Source organism: Cnephaeus nilssonii (assembly GCF_951640355.1).
Source record: "Cnephaeus nilssonii genome assembly, chromosome: 23".
Taxonomy (NCBI): Eukaryota; Metazoa; Chordata; class Mammalia; order Chiroptera; family Vespertilionidae; genus Cnephaeus; species Cnephaeus nilssonii.
Genome location: NC_137094.1, coordinates 15,157,133 through 15,172,832, shown reverse-complemented (window position 1 = coordinate 15,172,832; position 15,700 = coordinate 15,157,133). Strand labels below are relative to the sequence as shown.

At 43.5% G+C, this 15,700-nt stretch overlaps 2 protein-coding genes across 6 annotated transcripts in view; both read right to left on the bottom strand.

Moving 5' to 3' along the window:
* Positions 1-81: 81 nt before the first annotated feature.
* RBM34 (RNA binding motif protein 34) lies at positions 82-10,497 on the bottom strand. Its single transcript, XM_079763471.1, has 10 exons — positions 10,220-10,497; positions 9,695-9,837; positions 7,451-7,682; positions 5,945-6,004; positions 4,417-4,460; positions 3,880-3,963; positions 3,673-3,736; positions 2,315-2,354; positions 1,998-2,116; positions 82-420 (listed from the first exon to the last, which is right to left on the bottom strand). Exons 1-10 carry the CDS (start codon positions 10,478-10,480, stop codon positions 142-144), a joined length of 1,326 nt encoding a protein of 441 aa, XP_079619597.1. The 5' UTR covers positions 10,481-10,497; the 3' UTR covers positions 82-141.
* A 2,002-nt stretch (positions 10,498-12,499) lies between these two features.
* ARID4B (AT-rich interaction domain 4B) overlaps positions 12,500-15,700 on the bottom strand; it is a 63,991-nt gene continuing 60,790 nt past the window's right edge. For all 5 annotated transcript variants that reach the window (XM_079763534.1, XM_079763537.1, XM_079763538.1 and 2 more), the window contains 2 exons: positions 15,537-15,683; positions 12,500-13,762 (listed from right to left, as the gene is read on the bottom strand). In XM_079763534.1, coding sequence (XP_079619660.1) covers positions 13,635-13,762; positions 15,537-15,683 — 275 coding nt within the window. In that variant the 3' untranslated portion in view covers positions 12,500-13,634. The remainder of the gene's footprint in view (positions 13,763-15,536; positions 15,684-15,700) is intronic.

Sequence of the window (15,700 nt, the reverse complement as noted above, 5' to 3'; positions counted from 1 at the left end):
TCAAAGGTACTATTACAATGCAAATAAACTGCAAACATTTCCATGTTCACATTCACCACCCCAAAAAATTCTGAAACTCAATACATGGTTTCACCACGTTTTATTATCAGAGCTCAGTAGAAAAGGTAAAGCTTCGAGTTGCTACTTCTGTTTTTTCTGTTTCTTAGTTCGTCCACTTTTCTTCTGTCCTTTCTTTTTCTTCTTGACGACAACAGCTTTTTCTCCAATAAATAAACTTTTAGAATGTCCTACATTTTTGGAAGCAAAATTAAGTCCCTTCTTAGGTTTACTGACATTCTTCAAACTGGGATTTGAGTTTTGTTTTAATTTGTCTTTATTAACAGAACGCATGACTCTGAGTTTTCTCCCCATCAGTTCAGAATTATTTAATTTCAGAGCAAGGTGAACAGCATCTGTATTCTGCAATACAAATCAATATATTAATTTCAACCAGAAACTCATCTGCAAAGACACTAGTCAAATCGCAAATTGAACGGATTAGAACGGCTTGCACACAGACCCCCCCCCCCGCGCCCCCCGCCACTTCCATATCCAGGAGTCCAGGCCCAGTGTCGCCGCTGCTGGGCTGTGGTCTCCTTTTAACCTTTTGCACTTGGATGTCGAGTGTGACTCGACACGGTTAGCATCGGTAGCAGCTCGTATGTCGAGCCACACTCGACACGTAGTTTCACCGCGGGGGGAAGGGGGATTTTTGTCTATTTTTCCAGTATCTTTTCTTGTTTTCATTAGCATGAAAGGACAAGTAAAATGTAAATGCCGTCTCAACTGATGCCAAAAAAGAAAAAAATGAAAAACTGATAACGCATGTGAAATTTATTAGGAAACTAGTACATGACCTTGTTGGAGAATTCAGAGATGGTACACTAACTTCCAGGGGTAGATTATTATCCACTAACTTAGAGCAACGTTTAGATGGAAAGCTCCATATAATCACACCTCACCCTAACAAAAAACACAAAGATTGTGTTGTTTGTTCTAACAGAAAAATCAAAGGAGGAAGAAGAGAGACGATTTATATTTGCGAGACATGTGAATGTAAACCAGGTCTTCATGTGGGTGAATGTTTCAAAAAATATCACACCATGAAAAATTATAGAGATTAAAATTACTCTTTGAATGTATCAATAATTTGAAATATAAAAAAATCCAAATAAATAAGTTTGTATGAAAAGAAACTCCAGTTTTTTATTCTACTGCCGCGCTTTGTAAAATCTGGGGTATTTAAAAAATTAAATCCCGAGTAGAATAAAGGAATGGAGAAAAAAGCAAGCGAGTGCAAAGGGTTAATCATGCTCCTCACACGTTTCCCCAGAAGCAGTCCAGCTGCCTTGTCAGGTTATAGGGTAAGTCACAGCCCAACAGGCTGCCCTTTTCTCGCTGTATAATGAACTCTCACCCGGCAGCAGGCTAGGCAGTCACATGCTCACATGCAATCTTTACAACCCAATGAGCCTCCTTCGCACAAGGCTCTTCCTGCAAAAGCCCGGATGTAGCAGCTGACTCTACTATGGTGCCCGAGCTGCTGGACAAGATGCCTCATAGGGTTCCGTTCAGATCCCAACTCCTATCAATCTTCTAATATAGAGTTACTAAATGCCAACAACCCTGAATATACACGAGATGTGTCTTAAAGAACCTGAGGAATTTATCAGGACACAGAAGAAAGACCAAGGGCAGAGAAACGGTAAGATAACCACAAAACAGCGCTGATGGGATCGGAAGGCAGAGAAACGGTAAGATAACCACAAAACAGCGCTGATGGGATCGGAAGGCTGTGTGCTCCTTTCTTAAAGCTATCTGGAAATGTCACATAACTTACCTCATTAGTAATAGCCCATTGGAATCTGTCTTTTTTAATTTAGTTTTTTAATCCAGGAATTGGAGGGCGAGTGACAGTTATGTGTGAATGACGACACGCAGCGCCCCGCCCTCCCAGTGCATCTCAGGGGCACGTGACAGTGCAGCGGTCTCCGTACCTCGAAGAGCACATAGCCAAACCCTCGGCCCACGCCGGTCAGCGGGTCTCTCACGATCCTCACGGCCACGATGTTCCCGCAGTCCTCAAAGTGGTCCTCCACCGCGGAGTCTTCAATTTCTGAAAACAAATTCACCGGCGTGGAGGCGCAGCCTGGGATCGCTGTAGGGAGCCGGAGGTTTCACACCAGCCCCGGGAACATTAGTGAGGCTACATGCCTGCCTTTTTAAAGTTCCTCCTAACACACAGACAGGTGCTTCTCAGTGGTTATTTCCGGTACTTTAACAACAAACAGGTACTTTGTTTATACACACTTACTGTACGGGAGATTCCCCACAAACACCGATCGCTTGTCCCTCTGAAACACAAAGACACACAGTCACTCACCGGAACAGGACGTGGGTCACCCTAGAGCCCAGCTTTTCCCTCTCCCCACCCCCACCCCCACCCCCACACGCCACAGGTGTCCGTCTCCGGGGTTCACCACACCCGTCCCTTGTGTGAGTCTGTCTCTCCCACCTTCCCCGCGGGAACGGGAGTGAAACTGCAAGAGGGAGCGGCCTTTTGTTGTCAGCGACAAGACTGGCCCGGGCCGTGCTCGAGAAGGGCGCGCTGTGCTGGGGGAAAGGGCCACGGCACATGGTCCAGGCTGTGGGCCCCGCGGTCTCTGTTGTAACTACTCCCTTCTGCCTATCGCACAGTAATACCAACCCAATGGGGTGTTTGTATGTTAATAAAACTTTATTGAAAAGAGCAGCCAGCAAGTGGAGCAGGCCAGCTTGCTGATCCTGTGCTTGGTCCACAGTCGCAGCCAGGGATGTCAACCAGGCCTGTCACTTCTTAACTATGTCACTCTGACACCACCAGCAATTAACCTACGCTTCTATGGAGAGCTCTTACTCATTTGTTTCAAGAGACTTTTAAAAATATAGGTATTTATTGATTTCAGAGAGGAAGGGAGAGGGAGAGAGCGATAGAAGCATCAGTGATGAGAGAGAATCACTGATCAGCTGCCTCCTGCATGTTCCCTATTAGGGATTGAGCCTGCAACCGGGCATGTGCCCTGATCAGGAATCGAACTGTAACCTTTATACTGGGAACTCCTGGAGAACCGAGACTTTCTCAGCACAGGACGCCTAACACAGAGACTCAAAAATGATCTAATGAGTAATTTAACTTCCTAGCCCACCATCTATGAAAGAAGCCGTGAGCTCTCACTCACCTGCCAGCCTAACTCTCCACGATGATTTCAACCAGAGGGTGGGAGGGGGGCCACGCTCCTGAAGCTGAAGTGACCATTCCTGTGTCATCCCAGGGACCAGTGCTGTGCCCAGAGGTGCCCCCCTCACACTGCTGAGCCCACTCCTCTCCAAGCAAATCTCAGAGGAAAACTCTCTCCAAGGCTCTAAGTTCTTTAAAGAACTCGCATAGCCCTAACCGGTTTGGCTCAGTGGATAGAGCGCCGGCCTGCGGACAGAAGGGTCCCAGGTTCGATTCCGGTCAAGGGCATGTACCTTGGTTGCGGGCACATCCCCAGTAGGGGGTGGGCGGGAGGCAGCTGATTGATGTTTCTCTCTCATCGATGTTTCTGGCTCTCTCTCCCTCTCCCTCTCCCTTCCTCTCTGTAAAAAAATCAATAAAATGTATTTTTTTAAAAAGAACTCGCAGATACTCACAGATGAGGTCTCAGATGCCAGGTCAACTCTAATACGGAATCCATCGGCGATTTGGGCCCCATTTCTGCTTTAGACATATGAAGGGAAAATGGCTCTTAAAAAGTAGCACTGAGTTCCTGTACCATTGGCTTTAAAGTGAAACCAAAGAATTAAAAATACCCATAGCTACTTGAATAATTCTGTCAGACCTCAGAGAGATAAAATTACCTGTTCAATGCTTTAGTAGCAGCGCTCTCATCCTTAAATACTACATACGCATTAATATTTTTCTGATCAGGATGAATTTTACGCCTACAAAAATAAAAAATAAAAAAGGACCATGTAAAATTGTTCATCTCAAAGTCACCAAAATAAATAGCTTGTTTTCTACTCTCAGTCTATACATATGACAAGAATTCCTGGAGGAAGTTCCATCTCTTTCAATAAATATTGAATAACAACAAAAATAACACACCACCTACACAGACACTGGCTGAAACACATAACCCACGCCTTCCTACCAGCTGTCACTGAGTCCCCTTTTCTAGTAGGTTATTTCACAATACTTTCCGTGACTTTACAATTCACCTTGAGGCTTAAAGACAAACATTTGACAAATTTATATGCTATTTACAGGCAAAAAGGACCAGTAAAGCATGATGTTTTCTCCAAGTATAAAAATCTATGAAGCTAAGAGATGGTCTCGGTTTTAACCAAAATGGAAACGAATATAAGACTACTCCGTTTCTCTGATTATAAACTTACTTTATTGCAGCCAACTTTTTGGACATCGTTCCTTCTGCTGGAATCTTTTAAAAAGAAAAAAAAAAGTAAAGAAAATTCATTATTTGAAATATTACTTTAGTTATAATTAATACGCTCTAAATATCTGATTAAAAACATTCTAGGGCGCCCTGGCCAGCAGGGTTCAGTGGTTAGAGCACTGGCCCAGGAACCAAGGGGTGGCAGTTCGATTCAGGTCAAGGGCACATACCTGGGTTGCAGGTTCCCCACCCCGGTTGGGGCACACGTGGGAGGCAACCAATTGATGTGGCTCCCTCACATCAATGTTTCTCTCTCTTCCCCCGTTTCTCCCCCCGCCCCCCTTTACACTCTCTAAAGTAAAAAATAGCCTCCAGTGAGGATTAACAAAAAAAAAGAAAGAAAAAGCAATGAATGATTCCTCTTGAGAAGAAACCACAGCTGAAAAGCAGGCAGGGATGACAAACACTAGGCTTGCAGCTGATGGCACTACATCATATAGAGGATCGGTAGGCAGCACAGGCTGGGACGAAAGCACAGGCACGCCGAAATCGGGGTCATGGCAAGACACCCGAGTGCCTGTGTCAGGCAAGGATCGGATATGGGGAAGCAGGACTCAGAAGGGCAGACAAAACACACGTGACAAAGTGAGAAACAAACACCATGATGAAAATGATGGAAGCTGTGCCCGAGCCTTGGGCACTGTCCACTTTGAGAGAGGCGGGCAGTTCTGCCCTCTGAGGACACCTGGCAACATCTGAGATGTTTTGGGCTGTTACCACAGGGTGGGCAGGGTGGTTCCAGCATCTAACGGGTAGAAGCCAAGGACGCTGCTAAATATCCCACAATGCACAGGACAGCCTCCAACAGCAAAGAATTCTCCAGCACAATGTCAATAGTACCAAGGTTGAGAAGCCCCACTTTAGAGAATCACGTTGAGAGACGAGGAATAAACGTTTCCTGTGTCCTAATACACATTAATTACATTCCAAAGGTATGAACACTGCTCATTTCATGCTCTGAGAAACACGACTATTCCTGGTCTACAGAGTGAAGTGAGATACCATGCACTCGTATAGTTTTACAGTAAAGTGACTTTTAAAAAATACTTCATTTTTCTATGTTCAGAACATACACACTGTATGAAGCGGCCACACAAACCTCCCAGATTGAAAGCCTACAATCCCAGAAATGCTCTTCAGTAAGTATTAATATTTCCGCTTACTCAACGGACACAGCAAACACAAGTCACCCATCTACCCTCCAAAATGCAGTGCTGGCCTTAGCAGCAAGGATATCATTTCACTCTGTGACTCGCTAAATTATTTAACAAGGACAAGAGTCAGCAAGAGGTACTAAAAACGACTTTTCTCTTGGGCTAGACTTGAACTCTTGATTCAAATATTAGGTTTAAAGTCAAAAAGTGAAAGTCAAGTGCTCATCCACCTCACTAATACCACCAGGGTAACAGGTCTGATTTCAATGCACGATGTCTCACGATTATGCAGTTATAAGGGGGAAGAAAACATACCACAGAACGAAATCGCACCGATTCTATTGGCCCGTACTCTTTAAAGAACGACTTCAGCTTCTAAAATAAAACAGCACATACTTTAGTTCACTTCCAGAGCATCAAATAAATGGCTACAAAAAGGAATTAAGGAAAACAGTCTGATAATCATTTATTGCCAGGTTTTATTTTAAGAACATTTCAGAAAAAGCAGGTGACTATTCAGGTTGAAAGACACTTTTTACTGAAACATGGGAAAAAAGAAAACACAATGTAAGTTCATGTTAGTATCTCTAAGGTACGTAACACTTTTGTCTTTCAACCTCTGATAATCTTTACCACATGTAAACTAAGAGGATCAAGTCCATAAATTCTCTCATCTTTTCACACTGGCTTAAACCAGAAATGAACTTTAAGGTTATCTCACCATGAGAAATTCCCCCGCTGTGTGGAATTAGGACCACGGATGGAAGAAAAGTCTGGTGGAAATTTTATATATTCTTCTTATGTCTGGCTCCAGATGTGAAGAATGTATGTTTTACAGCTAGAATTATGATCAATTCTAATTCATAAAGAATGAATTAAACGTGCAACACATCACACACACTCCCTTCCCTGGAGCCTCTATTAATCTAACAGAAAGATCACTAACCAAAACTGTGCCACAAATGTGTTGTGTCCTACAAAATAATCACAAATAAAACGCTAGGAGACAACAGGGTAAGGGGGAAAGGAAAAAACAGGAAGTGAGTTTTTTTGTACTGTTTGTTTTAAAGTGGAATTTAAGGTGTCCTTTAAAAGATGAGCAGGCCCGGCTGGCGTGGCTCAGTGGTCGAGCATCGACCTATGAACCAGGAGGTCACGGTTCAATTCCCGGTCAGAGCACATGCCCCGTTGTGGGCTCGATCCCCAGTGTGCGGTGTGCAGGAGGCAGCCGATCCAGGATTCTCTCTCATCACTGATGTTTCTATCTCTCTCTCCCCCTCTGTACCTCACTGAAATCAATGAGAATATACTAAATAAATAAACAAAATGAGCAGGATTTTGACCCAAGAAACTGCCAAACGGTGTGACTTGGACAGGAACTCAGAAGGAAGAAAAGGGCACGTTCCGGCTTAGTGAACAGAACATAACGGAGGAAACCGAGGATGCGTTCTCTCCGTTACACAGTAAATATTTATTGAGCCTCTAATATGTGCAGGGCACTGTGTCAGGTGCCAGGGAGAACACAGTGAAGGAAAGAGACAGACATCCCTGCACGCAGGAGCACTGACAGAAGGTAAGGCAGGATCACTGACTGCAATTGTTCAGATAAGATTTGCAAAAGCCTGAACTGGCCAGTGACTATGGGGGCAGAAAAGAGGGGTGGATACTGGCATCAATCTACAGAATGACTTATGTAGTCATGTAGAATGAAGTTAGGAATCAATGACTTATTGTGTGTGCTTACTCCATAGAGGAACATTAAACCAAGTTATAAATGACTCCCTTCTCTGAATCCGTACCATCTACATACTGCACACTCACCTTCTTATTGCATGTGACAGGCAAATTCCCCACAAACACAGTTCTCTCATTCTTTAGCCTCTCTTCTTCTTGGTTGATTTGAATTTTCTTCCGTTGATTGACAGCTGTGTGATCTTCATCAGCAGGTATTTTTTTATCTGCTACTTGAACACCTGATTGAGAAATTTTCCTTTTCTGCCCTTGTTTCTGGTGAATTTCTTCTTCTAAATCAGCACTTGCTAGAGCATTTTCTCTTTTTATGGCAAAAAAAAAAAAAAGGAAGAAGAAATAATAGTCATGAGTCAAGTAGCATTATCAAAAGTAGCATTATCAAAAAGTGACCAGCATCTTTAGAAAATTCAACAGTCAGAAAAAGCTCCATTTTTGAAGATATGTTAGGACTGCCAGGTAACAGCAGGAACAGAAGTTCATTTAAACAAAAGTGGGTTCATTTAAAGCCCTTGGAGATTTAGCTGACACTCTCCCAATGCCTAATTCCATTATCTGCCCTGGAACTCTAGGGGTACTGCAGCACCCCCTGGGGGTCTAGAAAGGTCAATACACCTGCAAAATAATGCTGTAAAAGCAATCTGGCCAATGGGAAAAACCAGATTTCCTACTTTTATTAGTTTTGTATATTTAAAGGATTGCTTGTTGAATGTAAATTCTGAAACGGCAAATAAAGTCTTGGGGCACATGGATAAAGTGAGGTCTGAACATCAATCAGTCCAATAATAAAACTGATGGGGTATCTTAAGGAGTGAGGGGAGAATGGGGAGTAGGAGTCATTCATTCATTCATCCATTCATTCATTCACTCACTATTCCCTGGGTTCCTGCTCAGTTCTAGCCTCTGCTAATACAAAGATAGAGACAGTTAGAGACCTTTTAGAAGTCCAGGCTCTGAAGAGATAAGCAAAGTTCATGATAAAATGGTGTAGACCAGTGGTCGGCAAACTCATTAGTCAACAGAGCCAAATATCAACAGTACAACGATTGAAATTTCTTTTGAGAGCCAAATTTTTTAAACTTAAACTTCTTCTAATGCCACTTCTTCAAAATAGACTCGCCCAGGCCGTGATATTTTGTGGAAGAGCCACCCACACTCAAGGGGCCAAAGAGCCGCAATTTGCCGACCACGGGTGTAGACACATAAAAGAAACAAGAACGGCCTCTTCGGCCTCTCAAGGAAAAGGCCGTCTCTCCCACAGTCAGTCCTCAGTAAATGCTGATCACTATTATTCTCCCACTAGAGGCCCAGCATGCCAAATCCCGCAAGACCCAGAGATCTCGCCTGCCGCTGCCACCGTGGGACCCATCAATGCACCGCCTGGTGACAGGTCGTTTGGTCATTCTGGTGTTATGACATCATGGCCACTGGCTTTTTATAATATAGACTAGAGGCCCTGTGCACAAAATTCATGCACTGGGGGGGGGAGGGGGCGGATCCCTCAGCCTGGCCTGCGCCCTCTCGCAGTCTGGGAGCCCTCGGGGGATGTCTGACTGATGGCTTAGGCCTGCTCCCTGTGAGCCTGGCTTCTGGCTGAGCGGCGCTCCCCCTGTGGGAGCGCACTGACCACCAGGTGGCAGCTTCTGTGTTGAGCAGGATCAGGCTGAAACGGACTCTCCGACATCCCCCGAGGGGGTCCGGGATTGTGAGAGGGTGCAGGCCAGGCCGAGGAACCCCACCAGTGCACAACTGCTGGACCGGAAAGGGACATGGGAGGTTGGTAGCCAGGGAGGGACCTTGTGGGGGGGAGGGGGGAGCATGTCCGGCCCATCTCGCTCAGTCCCGATCATCCGGACCCCAGCAGCAAGCTAACCTACCAGTTGGAGTGTCTTCCCCCTGGTAGTTAGTGCACATTATAGCGACTGGTTGACTGTCTGCTCCCTGGTGGTCAGTGAACATCATAATAAGGGGTTGAGCTACCTTAGCATATCATTAGCATATTATGCTTTGATTGGTTGAATGTATGATGGGACACTTAGCATATTAGGCTTTTATTATATAGGATAAGGAGAGGCCCATGCTGAAATAAAGATGAAATAAGACTGGCCCAGTAGTAACCACTGCTGCTGCTGTTCGGTACCTGGGGTCCTTATCTTTTCAAGTTTTCAATATATATGAGGTTTTCCATAATACAAATATAAAAGTATAGATATAATTGGGAAATGAGAAAAAATTAAGATGGCTAATGCAGGTGTAATAACCTCTGTTTCTTTCCCATCTCCATTCTTCACTCTCAACTAAGAGAATTTTACCAACCTGTCTGCCAACTTCTTCTCGGCATCAGAAAGTTTCTTCACTTTCACTTTTTTGGCAGGTTCTTGCAAACGTGGGCTTCCAGTTAGGGCCGGACTTTCTTCCTCCTCCTCCTCCTCCTCCCGCTGCCTTTTTTTGGTGGTTTCCTTTGAAAAGTGTGAAGTCAGGTGTGAGACCTCATCCTTAATAATTCAGTGGTCCTGCCCGGCCGGCGTGGCTCAGCGGTTGAGCTTCGGCCCAGGGACCAGGAGGTCACGGTTCCATCCCCAGGATGGGCGTGCAGGAGGCAGCCAATCAATGATGTTTCTCTCTCATTGATGTTTCTCTCTCTCCATCCCTCTCCCTCTCTCTCTAAAAAATTAATTTAAAAAAGCACAACAATTCAGTGGTCTTGATAAGTTAGCGTCTCTCTCTCCCTGGCACGCTCAGCAATGCAAGGGCACCTGAGATGCACCCCATCTGCCCACATTGGAAACCACGCCCCGCGAGGCGGACTCCTGTCTGAAAGCGGTTCCCACGGGGACTTACTTTGGGCACCGGCACGTACACAGGGGGGCGCTGCGGCTCCCGGGAGCTGAAGAGGGCCGCCAGCCGCCCGGTGCCGCCTCCGCCTCCGCCGCGGACCAGGCTGTCGGCCACCTGTCCCACCAGGTAGTCTCCCTGCGCGGGCCCGCCGCCGCCGCCCGGGCTCTGCGGACCGACAGACGCCCCAGGCTCTGCGACAGCGCGCCGGCCGCGCGCCAGAGCACGCTTCTCCTTCCTCCCGCTGCTGCGCACGGGCTCCGCCATTCTTAGCCCCAGGCCTCCCGGAGCCACACTTCCGGTCGTAGCCACGCCCCTTCCGCTCCTGCGTCGTTTCCCCCCGACCCCCTGCGGCCGTGCTGGGGGCGGAGACAGCTGCGCTGGCGGCAGCAAACACCCACTGGCGGGGCGGGGTCCGGATCCGTGTTCCTGTTTTGTTTTTAATATATAGTTTTTCTTTTTCTTACGTATGCTTTTATTGATTTCAGAGAGGAAGGGAGAGGGAGAGAGCCTGCAACCCTGGGTCTGATCCCCAGTTGGGGGTGGAGGGCTGCACAAGGCAGCCGATCAATGATTTTCATCTTTGATGTCTCTCCCTTCCTCTCTAAAAAAAAAATAGTATTTTTTTTTAAATACACATTTGACGCTGCTAGAAAAAAGAAGGAACTTTTACCATTTGCAACAGCATGGATGGAACTGGAGAGCATTATGCTAAGTGAAATAAGCCAGTCGGAGAAAGATAAACATCACATGATTTCACTCATATGTGGGATATAATGGCCAACATAAACTGATAAAAATAGAGACAAGGGACAGGGGAGGAGGGTTAGAGACCAACCAAAGGACTTGTATGCATGCATATTAGTACAACCAATGGACAGGGAAACTGGGGTGGTGGGGGCTTGCCCTCCGGGGTGGGAGTGGCGGGGGGGGGGGGGGGGGAGATGTGTGTGTCAATGGGGGAAAAAGAAGACATGCAATACTTTAAACAATAATAAATAAATCGTAAAAAAGTACACATTTGAGCTTTATAGGCCTTGAAACAGTATGTTTTTAAAACAGTATTTTCTCTTTGTGGGAAGTTCATTAAATGGGTCAAAAAAACTATTGATCTTAAAAGGTTTGAAGTAAAGCGGTGATTCTCAACCTGGAGCACATTAAATCACTGGAGATCTAAGAAAAAGATCAGGTCCTACTGCAGCCAAGTAAACAGGGCTCTGTGAGGGCAGGGCCTGACTACTGTTTTAGCAATGCCCACCCATTCCCATGTGCATGAGTAGAGTACACTAAAAGTATGAGACCAACAAGGGTCCATGCAAATTAAGACAATTACAATTTAAAAGAAAAAAAAGGTGGTGCCCTGGCCTGTGTGGCTCAGTTGGCTGGAGCTCTGTCCCAAGCACCAGAGGGCAGAGGTTCGATTCCCTATCAGGAAGCATTCCCTAGGTTGCCCTAGGTGTGCGTATTGGATAACAGACATGGATTTCTCTCTCTTTCTCTCTCTCTCTAAAATCAATTAAAAAGGGGGGGGGGAGGAGCTTCTGGTAATGGTTTCAAGTATGTTAAAGTCTTGATTTTATTCTTTAGACAAATCTCCAAGTCTTAAGTATTCATCATGCTCAGACTCGAGCAAAACTGTATACAAAGATAAAAGAAGGCCTAATAAATCCTGTATCTGGTTAGTGGACTTTTAATTTTTATGGATAGAACATTCCCCTTTCTGTATGTCAATTGACCCCTCCTGACAATACAGCCTGGAGATATATGTTGCAATCAGTCATCACGTACAGAAATGAACCAAAATTACTTAATCTTTTAGAAACAAAATCAATGACTCACAAACTATGGCATTTTATTTCAGAGCCTTTGCTTACATTTGTACAATATATTACATAATTCTTCATTGTTTGCAGATCCTAATATATACTTTATAGCTTTTATTCTATAAGCTTTTTCTTCAATGTTTTGCTGTCAACAAATCTTTACAGTCCTGTACAAATTTGAGTAACTTGAAACCATTTTCAACAAAATTAGTTACTGTAAGCACACACTACAAGACTGAAAATGCTTTTCTTAGAAAAGTTGAATGTAAAGGATTCTGACACGTTAGCATCTACAACAAAACGCTTCAAAATTCTCACATCATATTGCCTGAAAACAAATAAAACATGCCAGCCCCATTAAAAAAAAAAGTACACAGAACTACAATTAAAACAGTAAAACAGTCTGTACAGTAAAGTACTGTGTATTAACAGTGCCAGGTATTAAATAGCTTGAATGAACACATCCGCAATATACAAATGTCTTACAAAGGTGGAGAATTAAATACAAGTGCCAAACAGAACAGAGGTTGGAATCATACAACATAAAGTCAATACAAGTGAAAACAATTCTGCGTTCATTTATTTTATACAAGGCATTTAATTTCATAGGCCTACTACCCGATTACCTATTTATACTTCAACCTTGAACCATACTAATACAGTTTACTTGTTCCTGAAGTCCTCTTGTTGTAGCTCATAATAAAATAAGCAATACAAATGAGTTATCTGTATTTAAGGAAAAGAAACATTTACAAGAAAACACAAAAATATAACTGTTATAATTCATTATGAATAAATATACACTTTGAACTGGCTAAATACAATCTTTATACATTGTTTAAGATTTAATACAGTTTATTAGCCATTTTCTTTTTTCACACAATGTATTATATCAAAATTAAAAAAAAATACTGATTTATAGAAAAATGGCAAAGTACAGTAGTTCCATTCCAATTTGAAGGGGTATGAAAAGCCACTGCAAGACCTTTTAGCCTAATTCAAACCTGTAAACATGTTCAGTCTTTTTTAAAGAGAATCTTTAATATTTGGTTACCAGGACTGATGTCTGATGTCCTGTTAACGGCAGGTTTTGAATTTATTACATGTGCTTGACTTATACAATTAAAGCCACCGCAAAGTGACTCTCTTTAAAAAACAATTAGCTTGTACAAATGAAAATAGGTTCATATTTTTTTCATAAATAAATGGAAAAATATCAAATGCTCCAGCTTTAACAAAATACAAGGGAATACATATACAGTAAGTTATCTTACCATTTTCTGGCCACCCAATAATTGGCGCTTACTGTATTGTCTCTACAGGCAGTGAAAAGCCTCCATTAGCCACAGTGGAAGGCCTTCAAGTCACCAGACACACAATTCCCAGACAAGTTGGAAACAATTATTGCTTGAGGAAAAGCAGTTCATTGTACTTTTTCTTCATAAAAAAAGTGCACTTAAGTGCCAAGTCAGCTTGTCAAGAAACAATTTTTAAATATAAAATAGTGCTTTGTCTGATTTTTTTGTGCCACTGTGCAGTATAAAAAAGACGTGGCCCTCACAGCCATTAAGTGCAAAGTGCTTTAGCAAGTCCTGCTGTCACCTGCACTCAACTGACATTCCATTTTGTGATGCGCTGGACATTGATGGTTCAGCTAAAGTTAACATAACAGCAGCTGTTATGGAGCTGGATGAGGGTGAAGAAGAGGATGAGGATGTAGCAGCACCTAAAGGGAAAGGGAAACCCAATCAATAGCTTAAAAATAAATTGTATACCCAGCAATAAACAGGAGTAAATCACTGGACTACAATTCGGCTGTATTCTCCAAAATTATTTAGCTTACAAGAGCAGTCAATGTTACCTACATAGCTTTTTTAACCAAAGTCACCCCAATAAATACAATAAATAAATTTAAAAAAAAAAAGCATCCCTGGCTGCTGTGGCTTTGTTGGTTGGAGTGTCGTCCTGTACACCAGAAGGTTGTGGGTTCAATTCCTGGTCAGGGCACATACCCAGGTTTCGGGTTTGATCCCTAGTCAGGGTGTGAGTGGGAGGCAACCAATCGATGTTTCATTCTCACATTGATGTTCCTCTCTCTCTCCCTCTCCTTTCCTCTTTTGAAAATCAATAAAAAGCATGTCTTCAGGTAAGGATTTAAAAAGAAAAGAACAGTTAATTCTCATAATCCTATAATATAAAGAGAGGAAAACCAAGTTATGTCTCAAGAAGCTAAGCAGATGGAATAGAAAGGACAGACTAGGAACTGCTCCTGTCTGGATAGGTGAAGAGACAGTCTATCAGGGCATGGAAATAAAAGAGAGCCAACTTTCTGTAATAATAAAACAAATGCCAGAAAGAGCTTTGAATCCAATAGAAAAAATCTATAATCCACCCCAAAATCTCCCCCCCCTAATTCCTGTATCTTTCTGTGTTTGGACTTCCTTGTGAATTTAAATGGTGATGAGAATGGAAGGCTAACTGCTTCTTAAAGACGGAACAAAAGGGTCCACAGCTCAACTACTGCATCACACAGCGGGCTACTCCCCTCCTCCTAAAACTCTTTACTTGGCCATCTTCTCCTGGTTTTCTTCATTCACGGCTACTCCTTGCTGCTCTGGCTTCTCCTCGCTCCACCTATAAAAGCTGGCTTATTCCAGGTTTCCTGTTCATTCCGATCCACACTTCTTTCCTGGGTGACTTACTCAAGTACTGGGGCTTAAAAAACCATGTGCAGTAACTGTTGTACTATAGATGACTTGAAAATTCTATCCCTAGTCTTGATTTCTCCCTGAGCTACGAACTTCTATATCCCACTGTCTACCTGGCGTGCCACTTGGAAGTCCAAGAGGCATTTCAAAAAGAAACAGGAGTAAAGCAGCTTCTGGTCCTCTCTGTCCCCAGCCTTCAACCTGTCTTCTCTAGGTCTTCCTCATTTCCAACACTGGCGCCACATACCAGTCTGTGGCACTTTGTCATGGCAGCCTGTGCTGAAACTAAGACAAGTTTTCCCTTTAGATTCAGTCTATTCTCTTCATAGCACTTTCATTTTTATTTTTAAATATATTTTTATTGATTTCAGAGAGGAAGGGAGAGGACGATAAGAAACATCAATGATGAGAGAGAATCAATGATTGGCTGACCCCGCACGCCCCCTACTGGGGATCGAGCCCACAACCCCGGCACGTGCCCTGACAGGGAATCGAACCTGTGACCTCTCAGTGCATGGGACAAAGCTCAACCAACTGAGCCACAACAGGCTAGGGCCACCGCACTTTTGAATAACCGAAATTTTATTAGGATTATTTTTGGGCAGACTGTATGCTCTATGAAAGTGAACATTATGTTTGAGATCATTTTTCTTTCGACAATTTTTTCCATTTGATAGGTGAGGAAAATAAGACAGCTTAAAGAACTTGCCTAAAGATATACAGGACAAACTCCTGTGAGTCCAATGCAGAGTCACAGCTGCTTTATGTGTAAGTAATGGTAAAAACACTTACTTTCTCTTTCTTTCTTCTTCAAACGCTTTCTCCTACGATCAATGGAAGCTACTTCAGATTTTAATGACAGATAATGTTTTCTGATTTCTTGCAATTTTTCTTGAAGAATTGTGATGCGTTCAGCAGTTGTCATATTTTCAAGGTCCGCTGTAAATTTTAACACT

Bases quoted from the DNA above. Each gene is read 5' to 3' on its own strand.
- RBM34 (XM_079763471.1), bottom strand. From the start codon at position 10,480: ATGGCGGAGCCCGTGCGCAGCAGCGGGAGGAAGGAGAAGCGTGCTCTG. The intron at 9,838-10,219 runs GTAAGTCCCCGT...CACTTTTCAAAG, and splicing joins TGTACGTGCCGGTGCCCAAA to GAAACCACCAAAAAAAGGCA. The intron at 421-1,997 runs GTACGGAGACCG...TTTGTATTGCAG, and splicing joins TTGGCTATGTGCTCTTCGAG to AATACAGATGCTGTTCACCT.